The sequence below is a fragment of the Anabrus simplex genome, chromosome 12, assembly GCF_040414725.1.
Source record: "Anabrus simplex isolate iqAnaSimp1 chromosome 12, ASM4041472v1, whole genome shotgun sequence".
Lineage (NCBI taxonomy): Eukaryota > Metazoa > Arthropoda > Insecta > Orthoptera > Tettigoniidae > Anabrus > Anabrus simplex.
Genome location: NC_090276.1, coordinates 38,659,936 through 38,675,570, shown reverse-complemented (window position 1 = coordinate 38,675,570; position 15,635 = coordinate 38,659,936). Strand labels below are relative to the sequence as shown.

The following is a 15,635-nucleotide window of genomic DNA, read 5'->3' as shown; positions in this document are numbered from 1 at the left end:
TAGGCTTCACTGTTTTACCTGGGGAAGCAAAGTTTCAGTTACAGTTAAAAGAGAGACAGCTCATTGATATATACTCTCACTTCGTGGATGACAGCCTATTAGAAATGATGGTACAGTACCAGTGTACCTCTAGCAGAAGAGCTTCTGAAGAACGAAACATTTGTGTGTGGGACCCTCCGAAGCAATAGACGTGGACTACCGATGATAGTGAAAGAGAAATTTCAGAAAAGAGAGGTGGTGGGCAAGATGTGTCAACACGGTACTCCCGTTATCAAGTGGGTTGACAAGCGACCTGTTCTAATGCTTTCAACACTACCGAGCCATAGTGAACCTGTCAGGTAGCCTCTCTCCGTTCTTGATTACAATGGAGCTAAAAAGGGGGTTGATTTCAGCGATCAGATGTCTTCCTATTATTCAGGTCTACGGAAAGGTTTAAAATGGCACAGGAAAGCAGCCATAGAAGTTATCATTGGAACGGCCTTGGTTAATGCTTGGATACTTCACACCACGACGTCTGCAAAAAAAAAAAAAAAAAAAAGGCCTCTACTGCAATTTCAAGAGAGGGTCGCAAGAAGTCTGGTTGGACCATGTAAATCAACCTTTACCAACATGTAGAAAGGGATGTTAACGCTCTGTCCTGTGCTACGCGAGGCACGGATGACTCGTGGACTTAATAATTATTGCCGCTAAACCGTCCGCTGGTGGATCCTCCTGTTTTGGAATGTGAGAACTTGACATGACTTGCAGCTGTCAATCTAATTATTTCAAAGTAATATACTTTAGCCATCCACCGGCAGCCAGCAGAACTACTTCCGCAGGACTAGTCACACGTGCCTCGTGACGCACACCAGCAAGGTACGGTACGAGACATCGGTAACTCGTGACGCACTCATGCTTAATGTCACCACATTTCACTGCTGCAGATGCCAAGAACTTTACATGATTTCATGTAAGAGTGTAATAATAGCAGCGAACATGTTAAATAATTATCCCTTCCCACTTGTAAGCTGGGCACTGCCCGACATAGGTTTCCCTACAGTTTATGAATCTTCCTTTTTTGTTTGTTCCATATTTGACTTCGTATGCCACACAAATATTCCTTGAAAGGAAACAAAGGTTCCTCCTTATTCACATTTGAAATGTATTGAATAAGGTATTATTTCACAGAATATTTGTGCGACAGTTTTCCCGTACAGCTCATATGATGGGCAAAGTCAGCACGAACTTTTACTTATCTGTGACAACAAAGATTGTTGATATTTGTGTAAACACTGATTAGTAGCATAAGTATCTGTCACAAATACATAGCACCACATTTCACTGCTGCAGATGCCAAGAACTTAACACGATTTCATGGTTTTCGAGGCCTCTCATCGCATTGCATCATGTTCTCTGCAAGTATGAATAGTACAATTTTACAGCTGTTGGAAGAGAGTGTGCAACAGAGGTGATGAAAGTGATGATATATCTGAAGAGAATCTGAGTGTGGAGAGAATGACACATCTCTCACAGACTTATATGGTGCTGAAAATGCATCAGAAAATATGACTGGTGACAGACTGAATGGATGGCATAGCTAACTGAATAAAATTTCTTTTATTGCATACTCTTGATAACGGTTTGGCCAAGTCTCAACTGCCAGCTTTACACAAGACTCTTTACAACAGTATCAGGTATTATCAAGTAAATATTACGAGGTTATCCTCAACTCATTCCCTCGAGTTTTGGCTCTGGGCTCAAGAAGTACACAAGAAGGTAAGAATGTGTCATACTTAACTGCAGCCTCTAAAAATGATACCAAGTGGAAATACGTTAGAAACGAATTGGGGAGCCACATTACCTATGCGGGTGGAGGCACTGGGTTGAACTGAGTGTAGAAACTGGGAGCTAGCGTAGTTTCAAATCCTCCTAGAAAAAGTTTCTTTCTTTTCCATCTCATTATACTGTGCTTCATACTACTGAACTTGGACAGATAAAATTATTATAAACAACATATATATTCTTTAAATTTCTGCATAAAGAGCTATGGGAGACTCAATTGTGATAACACTGTGAGTGTAACTTGTGTTTGAGATAGTTTCCAGCTGTGTAAGTTCTGGTGTTAGAAAATGTGATCCAGTATTCAGCCTGCTTGCCTGCCAACCAACGTAAAATACTCCACTACGTCAAAGCAGTAAAATATATCAAAATGCATCCCTTGTGCAATTCAGGATTTCAAGCCAAATCCTCACCAAATTTCAGCTCAATTGGTCCAAGTACTTTTGAGCCTAACCAGAATAAACAAACTAAAAAGAAGACACACCTGAATTTTATTAACAGTACAGATATATCAAATACCGATAGGAACTGACCCACAGAATATGATATAACTTACTACCACTCAGAGTAACTTACCTCTGACGGTTCGTAGTATTCACGTTTTCTTTATCCACTGCCATTTCTTTCAGATTCGTTGAAGGTTCTGCAAATAAACACATCAAATAAATACAACAATGTAAATATTATTGGTGAGTAGAGAGATTTTTTTCTGCCTAGATCTAATGCAGTTTCTGGGTGAGGGTTAAGAATGACCTTCAAGACAATTTTGCAGCTACAGGAAGTGTAGGAAATATCTATCCTACATCCCAAGGGGGGTAATCGTGCATTTCTTCCACCTGGTCTAATTGTTCAATGATGCAAGTAGGCCTACTGAATAACACGCTCTCTCTTATTCAGGTGTTCCTGACTGGAATAATCTATGCTAGTAGTCTTCACACAAGCACCATGGCTTTCTCACAACAGCAATGCAGAATAGGCCTATTACAAAATTCACGTAATTTTATTTCCATTCGCAATGAGGCAGGATATGACATCTGATCTAGCAGTTCTAGAGTAAATCCATAATTCAACTAGTAATAACTTGTTTACTAAAGCCTCTACAAAGCAATAATAAATGGCGTTCTACTATAACTAAGTTTCTGGATTGTCTACAAAACAGTCTTGGTAACCAATATTACATTCATATCAATACCCATCCTTGTTTTTCAGTGTAGAGGTAGCGTTTGGACGTTGGATCGACAGAATAGGGGTGCGTTGAGTTGAGTTGTGTGAATTTTAACATCAAATGTCTTCTTGTATTCTTAAAAATGGATTGGTTTTCACTGATGACCATTTTAACAACAGACAGTGTCCTGTGTATGAAAGTTTTAGCACCAAGTTTCAGTTGCCAAGTACCGTAAGTTGAAACAATATTTAGAAACCAATCATTGCAATGTGGTTAATAATTGGCATTTCTTTACCAGTAATTTAAAAATTAAAACATACTGTTACCGGAGATCATCAGTGGCGTCGACATCCAGATTCCAAGATCGTAAGTTCAAACCCGGTAAAAGTATTCACATATTTGCAGGTCGGAAAAACCATTCAGCACTCTGCGTCGTATGCTGCCGGTATTGTAAAAGATCTCTGGTGAGATTTATTGTTTACCTGACAAAATTCATTAAAAACTCAGCCAAAGATCACGCAACAGAGATCTGCGCGTTTTAAAAATTAATTTTTTTTTTACAAGTTGCTTTACGTTGCACCGATATAGATAGGCCTTACGACGGTGATGGTACAGGACAGGGCTAGGAGTGGAAAGGAAGCAGCCTTGACCTTAAGGCACAGCCCCAGCATTTGCCTGGTGTAAAAGTGGGAAACCACGGAAAACCATCTTCAGGGCAGCTGCCAACAGTGGAGTTTGAACCTACTATATCCCGGATACAGAATAGTGGCTGCACTTAAGTGACTGCAACTATAGAAATGGTAGAGAGAGATCCATTTAGATCTGTGATCTGATAAGAGTAAAATGGACATTGATGATATGTATACAGCCTGTTGTTGCTCTAGTCGATCAGTTCATAGACTGGTTTGGTGCAGTTCTCCATGCCACCCTATTCGACGTAACTATTGCATCTGCTTGTCATATTCATACCTTGGTCTACCGCTACCGTTCTTACCACATACACTTCCGTGGAACAAGTCCTGGATGTCTTACGATGTGTCCTATCATTCTAGCTCCTCTTCTCGTCAAATTTAGCCAAATCGATCTCCTCTCACCGATTCAATATCTCTTCATTCATTCGTGATTTGATCTATCCACCTCACCTTCTGCATTCTTCTGTAACACCACATTTCAAAAGCTTCTATTCTCTTTCTTTCCAAGCTAGTTATCGTCCATGATTCACTTCCATACAATGCCATGCTCCAGATGAAAGTCTTCATAAACATCTTTCCTATTCCTCTATCAATGTTTGAAGTGAGCACATTTCTTTTCTTAAGAAAGCTCTTCCTCGCTTGTGCTAGTCTGCATTTTATGTCCTACTTACTTCTGCCATCTTTAGTTATTTTACTACCCAAAGTAACAATATTCATCTACTTCCTTCAAGACTTCATTTCCTTATCTAATATTTCCTGCATCACCTGCCTTCGTTCGACTGCACTCCATTACTTTTGTTTTGGACTTTTCTTATCACTGCAGACTGATTTTTATACAGATTGTAGATAATTCTTCGTTCTTGTTATCTGATCTCAATCACCTTCAGAATCTTAAGAGCTTGGTCCAATCAGCATTATCGAATGCCTTTTCTAGATCTATGAACGCAATGTATGTGGGCTTGTCCTTATTTCGATCCTCTAGGATCAGACGTAAAGTCAGGAATGCTTCACGTGTTCCTACATTTCTTCTGAAGCCAAATTGATCTTCTCCCAACTCAGCTTCAACTTGTCTTTCCATTCTTCTGTAAACAATCCGTGTTAAAATTCTGTAGGCATGAGATGCTAAACTAATTGTGCTGTAGTTTTCAGTTGTCAGCACCGGTTTTCTTGGGAATAGGTATAACAACACTCTGCCGAAAATCGGATGGCACTTCTCCTGTCTCAAACATCTTACACACTAAATGGAATAACCTTGCCATGCTGGTTTCTCCTAAGGCAGTCAGTAATTCAGAGGGAATGTCAAATTCCAGGTGCCTTGTTCCTATTTAGGTCCCACACAGCTCTGTCAAACTCTGACCTCAAAATTGGGTCTCCCATTTCATCAGCATCAACAGCCTCTTCATGTTCCAGAACCAAATTATCTACATCTTTACCTTGATACAACTGTTGGATATGCTCCTGCCATCTTTCTATTTTGTTTTCTTTCCCTATAAGTGGCTTTCCATCTGAGCTCTTAATATTCATACACCTAGATTTCCTTTCTCCAAAGGTTTCCTTGATTTTTCTGTATGCAGCATCAGCCTTTTCTAGGACCATACAACCTTCGACATCCTTGCACTTTTTCAGCCATTCTTCTCAGCTACCTTGCACTTTCTATCCACTTCTTTCTTTAATTGCCTGTATTCTTTTCTGCCCTCTTCATTTCTAGCAGTCTTGCATTTTCGCAGTTCATCAATTAGGTCTAGTATCTCCTGATTTATCCATTCATTCTTAGTTGATCGTTTCTTCCTTCCTAACATTTCTTCCGCAGCCTTACCGACTTCATTTTTCATGACTATCCACTCTTCCTCTATTGTGTTTCCTTCAGCCTTTTCATTTAGTCCTTGTGCAACATGTTCTTTGAAACAATCCTTCACACTCTCTTCTTTCAATTCGTCTAGATACCATCTTTTTGTATTCTCCCGACTCTACGTGCACGGCCAACTCGCCCGGTCATATTGAAATTAAAGAAATTAGGTTGATAGAACCCCCCCCCCCCCCCTCTTCATACTTGTATCTACGCTCAGGTAAATTAAAAAATCTGAGAAAGAAAAAGGAAGTAGGAATTAGAATAACTGATAGAGTGCCTGCTAAATAGTTTGTGTGCTATAGAGTGTGTGTTACGTGTGGGCTGGATATGTCCATAAGTATAGTTGGGAGTGTGCTGCACACTGTTGCATGTACGTTGTGTGACTGTCGTCGTGTTCAGATTGAACTCAATCAAGCGTAAATACAAGTATGTATATAAAACATTGTTTGACGTAATGTTGGCGACAGCATAGATATTTGAAAGGGGCTCCAACAAGTCAAAGCCCTATAATTGTACCATTTGTATTACACGCGAACCTTTTCTTGAGCCCGATTTTTACGGAGTAAGGAGGGAGCACTGCCGGTTCCGGTTTTACTGCCAACTGGATGGAAATGAAATTGAATCGATAATACGATCGATCGATATGAAATTTCTAAACATTTATTATCTTACACCAACAACTGTGTCACACATTCATTTCTCAATGTAAATCTTGTTCCTAGCATGAATTATATAGTTTGGCTTTGCTGTGTGAACAACAGTACTAGTTCGTAAAGTGTATGCCAGATGTCGCACAGCGATGCATAGTTTGTGTTTCAAAGGTTGCCTATACGGATGCCGAAGATAACCAAGGTCTACCGATTCAGCACTAGGGAGGTCAGGGCTCAAGAAAAGGTTCACATATAGTATATATCTTAACCTTTACCACTCGTCTGTCGGGTGAGGCCCGATATTATGATATTCCCGTTCCAGTCGCATGTCGGGGGAGACCCGACATGGCATTTTATCGTCCACCGCTCGTTTGCCGTCTCTTAGCCGACAAAATACACGATGATATACTGTACTGCCATCTTTTGGTTCCGTGTGGAACTTTGTAGAATCCAGATACTATTCGACAGTCAGTCAAAAATCCATTATTTAGATGGCAGTGTAGCCGTCAGCTGTCAAATCACGCACATGAAAACTCGAGCGATAGTAAACAAACATGGCCGCCATGTGCTCTTCTAGTCATATGTATGTTGTATATGTTACGAAACCTCAGTATTTTCGCACCTCTGCTCCTAATGAATATATCTAATAGCATTTCACGATGCCTAAAAGTGAACTGACGATGGTCGGTTTGTCTACCGTAACCCAACATGTACCTGATGCTGACGACTGGCACAATTATAAATCAACAGATTCAGATTTCAAGAAATTGCCGTTTACAGTGGTTTCAGCCTACAAACTACCGCGAGGTATGAAAACAGAGACTGAATTGAATTTTTCAATTGCTTTTTAGTGATAATTTGTACACCAAATTATTAACGAAACCAATTGGTATGCGATAACGGTAATAACAATAATAAAAATGCAAAACAATTCGTCTTAAATTCCACATATTGCTTTTATTTGCTCCAGTATAGCTTGCTGTAAACGTGTATAGCCTAACTACATCATTTAAAACCAAGTGCTATTTCCAAAATCGTGAAAGATTAATACAGGTCATATAAGATAAAAATGTACATTTAAAATACGAGTAGTAGAGGCAACACAGAGAACTTTAATTCGAGGGGTAAGGGTTAACATTAGTATTATATTAGAATAAGGCATTCTTGTTTAATTAGTTTTTAGTAATGTTTTATTATGTACAATCGCTATTAAGCAGGTTCTCCAACAGCTGATGATGACCTATTTACAGGTCGAAACCAGTACTGTTTTAATGTAAATAATTCTAAACATTTTGTAAAATAAAGTATTGATTAGGTGGAAAACTCATCCTTCATACTTGTGTGCTAAAGGAGAATGGCGCAGTGGAAGGAAGGATCGAGTGTGACGAGCTCACTACACGGGGCAATAACATGGCGTTTGAAGTATAGTAATCGCCACGTAAGGAAATACCCCAGAAAGTAAATATCGCTGCCCGATGCTCTTCTTTTCTCTTTTTTGTAATGGCTGATCACTGCTGCCAACCTGCCTGGTTACATATTAAAATCACCAGACATAACATAAAAAACTAACCTCAATGTAAACACCGATAATGTATGTTTCTCTACCCTGGTAAATGATAAAAGATAATATGAAATAAATCAAGATAATTATGAATATCTCGTCGATTTCCACGCTCAATGAGGAATTAAGGAAATAAACACACTTTCTCACTCAAATTATCTGTCTTTATTTTGATATACAGTAGGCGTACTATAACCATATTCTTGAAAAGCGGGGCATGTTAAACGATGCAGTTTATTTAATAAGTCTTTGCAGTGTGATTTTCGAAAGTTCCAGACATCCAATGAATTCCCTTTCTTTTGCGTGAACATTTCCTTCTCTCTTCAATACCGGTAACCAGTAAGGAGAGAGATTATTGGGCATATTTTCAGCCTGCAGGCTGGTTGTATCTTCAAGCTTATCAGGAAACATATAGGAATACTAATGTAATAATAATAATAACTTAAATGTTTCCACCTTTTCAATACAATATATTCACAAATTTACAAAATTATACGGTACTAGTTTCGACCCATCTAGGGGTCATCATCAGCCGTATTGGAGCAAAGATCATTTGTGGCGAAATCCTAAGACAATATTATTTTAAAGAATAACAAGTGAAATGAGATGTTATGGTAATAGTTAATAATACAAGGAATATACATAATAAGAGGTTTTTAACAAAGAATAAAGTATAAATGGGGTGTTGTAAAAATTATAATCATGGAAATCAGTAAGTTCTTGTATTGAAATGAAATATGGCTTAGGAAGAGGGCTTAAGGTGGGGCTGAAGGGTGCGGGAGAAAGTGTAATTGTCTTGGAAAAGTACCTTTGATTAAATTTAGGATTGAGTTTAGGTTGGCTGCATTATTGTTTCTGAGGAAAGTGATAAATAGATCGAAGAGTATGTTGGGTTTCTCTGAGATTTCATTGAGAATGTGACTGGCATTAAAGTATTGGTCTAGGTGTATGTAGTAATTTTCCATTATGTTCAGTAAAGGGCCCTTGTTTGCTAATACGAGGATGTCCATGTCTTGTTCAATATTGGTGAAATTATGGTTATAATCTTGCATGTGTTGGCCGATGGCTGAAAACTTGTTGTATTTTATTGCGTTAGTGTGCTCGTGGTATCTGATAATGAAGTTTCTCCCGGTTTGCCCGATGTAGGTTTTTTTTACAGGTGGTACATTTGATCCTATAAACTCCTGATTTTAAAAAACTGCTGGTCTTGTTGATGTGTGAAGTATTGTATAAAACATTCATGTTCTTATTGTTGGTTTTGAAGGCTATTTTAACGCCTTGTTTCTTAAAGATGTTGGTTAACTTGTAGATATCATTGTTGAACGTGAAGGTGGAAAATGTTAGAGGTTTGGTTATTTCTTTTTTGAGGGTAGTTTTTGGGCGATGTTTGTGTTTATTGATTATCCTTTCTATAAAATGATTGCTGAAGCCGTTGAATTTTGCGATTCCGCGGATTGTGTTGAGTTCGTTTTTTAGATCTTTATTGGACATAGGTATGCTGAAGGCTCGGTGAACTAGGCTGTTGTATGTGGCTCGTTTGTGGGACTGGGGGTGCACTGAATCTTGGCGAATGGTGGAGGCTGTTTGAGTGGGTTTTCTGAAAATTTTATAACTGAAAGAATCTGAGTTTCTAGTGATGGTTAAATCTAGAAAGTTGATTTTTTGATTTGATTCGGATTCTAGTGTGAATTTGATATGAGGATCAATATTGTTGAGTCTTAAGAGGGTGGTGGGTGCGTTAATTGATTTCTCATTCATGATTACAAAGACATCGTCGACATATCTGGCCCAAAAGAGAATGTTTTCGAATTCGTTGTCAATTTTGGTGTATTCGAGGAAGTCCAGGTATATTTCTGCTAAGATACCTGAGGCCGGTGACCCCATTGCCAAACCATTTTGTTGATATATGACATTGTCAAAAGTGAAGAAGTTATTGTCGATGATAAGTTTTAATATTGTGATAAAGTCTTGTATCTCTAGTTTGCTTAAGTGGCTGTTTTTGTTTAAATTGTTTATAATTATCGGAATTAATTTTGATACTTGTATGCTTGGGTACATGTTTACAATATCGAAAGAGTGGATGGAGTGATCCGGTTGCAAATTGAACTTGTTTAGTTTTTCTACTAGCTCAGATGTGTTTTTAATAGACTTTTTGGATAAGAATTGATAATTTTTTCTTAAGAAACATTGGATGAATTGTGATATTCTGTATAAGGGGCTCGGTCTATAGTTGATAATTGGCCGGATGGGAATTCCGGTTTTGTGAATTTTGGGAAGAGCTTTAGCAGTGGGGAGTCCTGGGTTCATATGTATGAGTTTGGATTTTTCCTGTTCAGTAAATAAAAATGAAGTGTTTTTAAGAGTTTGTTTAAGTAGTTTTTGAATTTTTTGGGTGGGGTCTTTTTTGATTATGGAAAATGAGCTGTCTGTGAAAAAGTTTTTTGTTTTTTCAATATATACTTTTTTATCCATGATAACTGTTGCATTGCCTTTGTCAGCTTTAGTTATGATGAGTTCGTTGTCTTTAATTTTCTTCTTGAGGGCGTATATGCGCTTTTGTTCAGCAATTTTTTCTTTATTATTGAGGTTATTTGCGGGGTTGGTTAAATTGTGGAGGATATCAGTCAGTTTCCTTTTAACATCGGTTCTAACCTCATTTTGCGTGTCTTCCGGTATTTTGCTGATGGCTAGCTCTGATTCTGTGATCATAGTAGCGGCTATGTTGAGGCTGTTCAAGTTTGGCCAGTTGTGTTTCGGTCCTTTGGATAAAGTTAAGTGTTCACTTTCACTTAAGGGCGTGTTAGATAGATTTACAACAGCTGGATGAAACTGCGTATGAACGAACGTGTTGCTATTGGAGTTTCTAGTTTGTTGGTTATGTAGTTGGCAGTTTTTTAGCCTGTTGAGTTTATTCTCCAAATTTGACTGTTTTTTGGCTAGTTCGTAGAATAATTTGTTTTCTACTTCTTGATAGAATAGTGTCCATTGTGCGTTTGAAAGTAGTTTAGTCGCTGCGAGGTGAGTGTCGTATAATTTCTGATTCAAAAAATATTTCTTCCTGTACAAGAACACAACTGGCCAAACTTGAACAGCCTCAACATAGCCGCTACTATGATCACAGAATCAGAGCTAGCCATCAGCAAAATACCGGAAGACACGCAAAATGAGGTTAGAACCGATGTTAAAAGGAAACTGACTGATATCCTCCACAATTTAACCAACCCCGCAAATAACCTCAATAATAAAGAAAAAATTGCTGAACAAAAGCGCATATACGCCCTCAAGAAGAAAATTAAAGACAACGAACTCATCATAACTAAAGCTGACAAAGGCAATGCAACAGTTATCATGGATAAAAAAGTATATATTGAAAAAACAAAAAACTTTTTCACAGACAGCTCATTTTCCATAATCAAAAAAGACCCCACCCAAAAAATTCAAAAACTACTTAAACAAACTCTTAAAAACACTTGATTTTTATTTACTGAACAGGAAAAATCCAAACTCATACATATGAACCCAGGACTCCCCACTGCTAAAGCTCTTCCCAAAATTCACAAAACCGGAATTCCCATCCGGCCAATTATCAACTATAGACCGAGCCCCTTATACAGAATATCACAATTCATCCAATGTTTCTTAAGAAAAAATTATCAATTCTTATCCAAAAAGTCTATTAAAAACACATCTGAGCTAGTAGAAAAACTAAACAAGTTCAATTTGCAACCGGATCACTCCATCCACTCTTTCGATATTGTAAACATGTACCCAAGCATACAAGTATCAAAATTAATTCCGATAATTATAAACAATTTAAACAAAAACAGCCACTTAAGCAAACTAGAGATACAAGACTTTATCACAATATTAAAACTTATCATCGACAATAACTTCTTCACTTTTGACAATGTCATATATCAACAAAATGGTTTGGCAATGGGGTCACCGGCCTCAGGTATCTTAGCAGAAATATACCTGGACTTCCTCGAATACACCAAAATTGACAACGAATTCGAAAACATTCTCTTTTGGGCCAGATATGTCGACGATGTCTTTGTAATCATGAATGAGAAATCAATTAACGCACCCACCACCCTCTTAAGACTCAACAATATTGATCCTCATATCAAATTCACACTAGAATCCGAATCAAATCAAAAAAATCAACTTTCTAGATTTAACCATCACTAGAAACTCAGATTCTTTCAGTTATAAAATTTTCAGAAAACCCACTCAAACAGCCTCCACCATTCGCCAAGATTCAGTGCACCCCCAGTCCCACAAACGAGCCACATACAACAGCCTAGTTCACCGAGCCTTCAGCATACCTATGTCCAATAAAGATCTAAAAAACGAACTCAACACAATCCGCGGAATCGCAAAATTCAACGGCTTCAGCAATCATTTTATAGAAAGGATAATCAATAAACACAAACATCGCCCAAAAACTACCCTCAAAAAAGAAATAACCAAACCTCTAACATTTTCCACCTTCACGTTCAACAATGATATCTACAAGTTAACCAACATCTTTAAGAAACAAGGCGTTAAAATAGCCTTCAAAACCAACAATAAGAACATGAATGTTTTATACAATACTTCACACATCAACAAGACCAGCAGTTTTTTAAAATCAGGAGTTTATAGGATCAAATGTACCACCTGTAAAAAAAACCTACATCGGGCAAACCGGGAGAAACTTCATTATCAGATACCACGAGCACACTAACGCAATAAAATACAACAAGTTTTCAGCCATCGGCCAACACATGCAAGATTATAACCATAATTTCACCAATATTGAACAAGACATGGACATCCTCGTATTAGCAAACAAGGGCCCTTTACTGAACATAATGGAAAATTACTACATACACCTAGACAAATACTTTAATGCCAGTCACAATCTCAATGAAATCTCAGAGAAACCCAACATACTCTTCGATCTATTTATCACTTTCCTCAGAAACAATAATGCAGCCAACCTAAACTCAATCCTAAATTTAATCAAAGGTACTTTTCCAAGACAATTACACTTTCTCCCGCACCCTTCAGCCCCACCTTAAGCCCTCTTCCTAAGCCATATTTCATTTCAATACAAGAACTTACTGATTTCCATGATTATAATTTTTACAACACCCCATTTATACTTTATTCTTTGTTAAAAACCTCTTATTATGTATATTCCTTGTATTATTAACTATTACCATAACATCTCATTTCACTTGGTATTCTTTAAAATAATATTGTCTTAGGATTTCGCCACAAATGATCTTTGCTCCAATACGGCTGATGATGACCCCTAGATGGGTCGAAACTAGTACCGTATAATTTTGTAAATTTGTGAATATATTGTATTGAAAAGGTGGAAACATTTAAGTTATTATTATTATTACTTATATATTGTTCAATACGGACCAAAAACATGAAATTCATAACCATCAATACTAATGTGCCAAGCTCCGCGAACGGAATTTAGGTCAGCTTTCAAGTTCACTGCGGATTTGAAAATAATAATGTTACAAGTTCTACTGCCAAAATTTCGTCCCGCAAGAGTTATTTCATGTACCGGTAGATCTAGACATGAGACTGGTGTATTTGAGCACTTTCATCATTTCACACAAACAATGTTATTAAATGCATTATCCGAACATGCCACAATTCTACTTACCTGGTATTAGCCAAATATATTTACAATCCCACAGAAAAAGAAAATATACTTTAAATATTCTCGAAAATATATCACTAGTGACTTTAACGGCGATGCGGTGGCAACACGCAATTCACGCTAGAGCAGTGATTGAACGTTGCCAACGTGCCAGATTAACGGTAAATGTAAGTCGTCGTATCGGCAAGTAGGGTCCCTAAACTGTATGGTTACCGACACTGAAAAAGACCCAACAGCAAGAAAAGTAACTATAAATCAGTACCTTAATATTACAGGGGAGAAAGGATAAGGTTGCACCCTTAGGGTACGTCCTTATACGGAGAGGACTATAGGAATACCATCCGAGATGTTGGATGTAGTCAGCCAACCACAGTACTGGCCAAAAGGAGTAACGGTGAGACTATTCGTTCGTCCCTTCCGAAGGAACATACAAGACGGTGGACGACTCCACCAATAATGACTGCAACGGACTAAGAGAGAAGAGTTATAGGAATTTTACACCATACAAGAAGATCTGATGCATAACCTGGAATATAGGACTGAAGAACGCTTATAGCTCACTAAGTCAAGATCGATTGGATACCTATGATATCGTAGTATTATTAGAAACCTTTTTAACAGAGGAATGGACTCCACCAGATCAGTACGCGGTCCATGTACTAGCAACGCAGGGGTCGAAAGGGCGCCCAAAAGGAGATATTTCATGTTTAGTAAGACCAGGTCTATCACCTTTTGAACCGATTCTTAAAAATGAGAACGTTTTAGTTGTAAAAACTACAGTGTGCACTATAATGGGTGTATACTTCCCACCAGACACCCATGAAAGTATCATAATAGATGAATGTAGCACAGTCTTCAGTAACATAAACAAGAATGAGTCCTTCATAACGACTGGTGATCTGAACTGTAGAAGAGATTATCAGACTACGAAGACAAAACACGTTCTAGATTTCCTAGAAACAGAGGGTTTGAACCTTCTTAATGATCCAGAGAAGAAAACATACTTCTCACATAATGGGAGCAGCACAATCGACCTTGTCTTCTCAGTTCCTGAAAACTTAATTGTCAGGAAGCACTTACCAGTAGAGATGACCATCACAGACAGAGGATGCAACGGAGTTTTACACCCACGACAAGAGACGAATTTGAGGATGATTGATAGCGCCCTCCTAGCTGAGGAATTAGCAAGAACACCGGATCTCTTAGAGAGGATACGTTCAGGAAATCTGAACGAAGCAGTACATATCATAGAAAATATGCTGAAAACTCAACGGTAACAAAACGATTAAACAAAAGTAGAACTAAACCATGGTTCAATGCTGCTTGCTACCAGGCAAGGAGGAATGCATTAGATGTTCTACATAAAGTGACCAGATTTCTAACAGAAACAAACGTACAAACATACTCAACACTAAGGAGGCTTTACAAGAAGGTGATTAAAGAAACCAAGGAAGCATTTCAGCGTATAACCAATATTAAATTGATAGAAAGATTGGAACAAAATCCCTACATGCTTCAGCAACCAAGGCAACCAAAATTCCTAACGCACATGACAATGGAAACTTGGACATCACATTCCAGTAAGGTACTAACATGCCAAGGATTCCAGACCATCCAAGAAGAACGACAATAACAACCTTACCATTACCCGACTGTTCACAGAAGACGAGGCAGAGGAGGCAATTCGAAAGAGTAAAGACCACAAGGCTTGTGGTCCTGATAACCTATTCAATGAACACTTGAAACAGACCATTATGGAGCTCAAAGCAGCTTTGACATCCGACATTAACCAATGCCTCATAAGAGGATCCATTCCGGACAGATGGAGATATGCCACACTAAAGGTACTATACAAGGGGAAAGGAAATCATGAGGACCCATACACATACAGGGGTATTGCTTTAGAATGCATTCCATTTAAAATACTGAATAAGCTCCTTGAAAAAAGAATAACAGAACTTGTGGACCGTGTGATACCGGAAGAGCAATTTGGGTTTCGAAGGGCCAGATCTACTCTACACGCTTTTCAGTGCTTACAAAATGACATACTAGAAACAGGGAGACAGAAGCAGAAACTACATGTTGCTTTCACCGACTTCTCAAAGGCCTTTGACTCGGTCAACAGGACATTAATGATAGAAAAACTCGAGCTGCTTATTGAAAGTGATAATGCCCTATTTGTTCTGATATGAAATATACCTGTACAGAACTACGTGCAAATTGACAACTACT

The 15,635-nt window shown here is 38.1% G+C and overlaps 1 protein-coding gene across 1 annotated transcript in view; it reads right to left on the bottom strand.

Moving 5' to 3' along the window:
• The window catches only part of LOC136884556 (uncharacterized), a 92,866-nt gene that overhangs the window by 72,289 nt on the left and 4,942 nt on the right, over nt 1–15,635 (bottom strand). The window contains exon 2 of the mRNA XM_067156812.2: nt 2,395–2,461. Coding sequence (XP_067012913.2) covers nt 2,395–2,438 — 44 coding nt within the window. The 5' untranslated portion in view covers nt 2,439–2,461. The remainder of the gene's footprint in view (nt 1–2,394; nt 2,462–15,635) is intronic.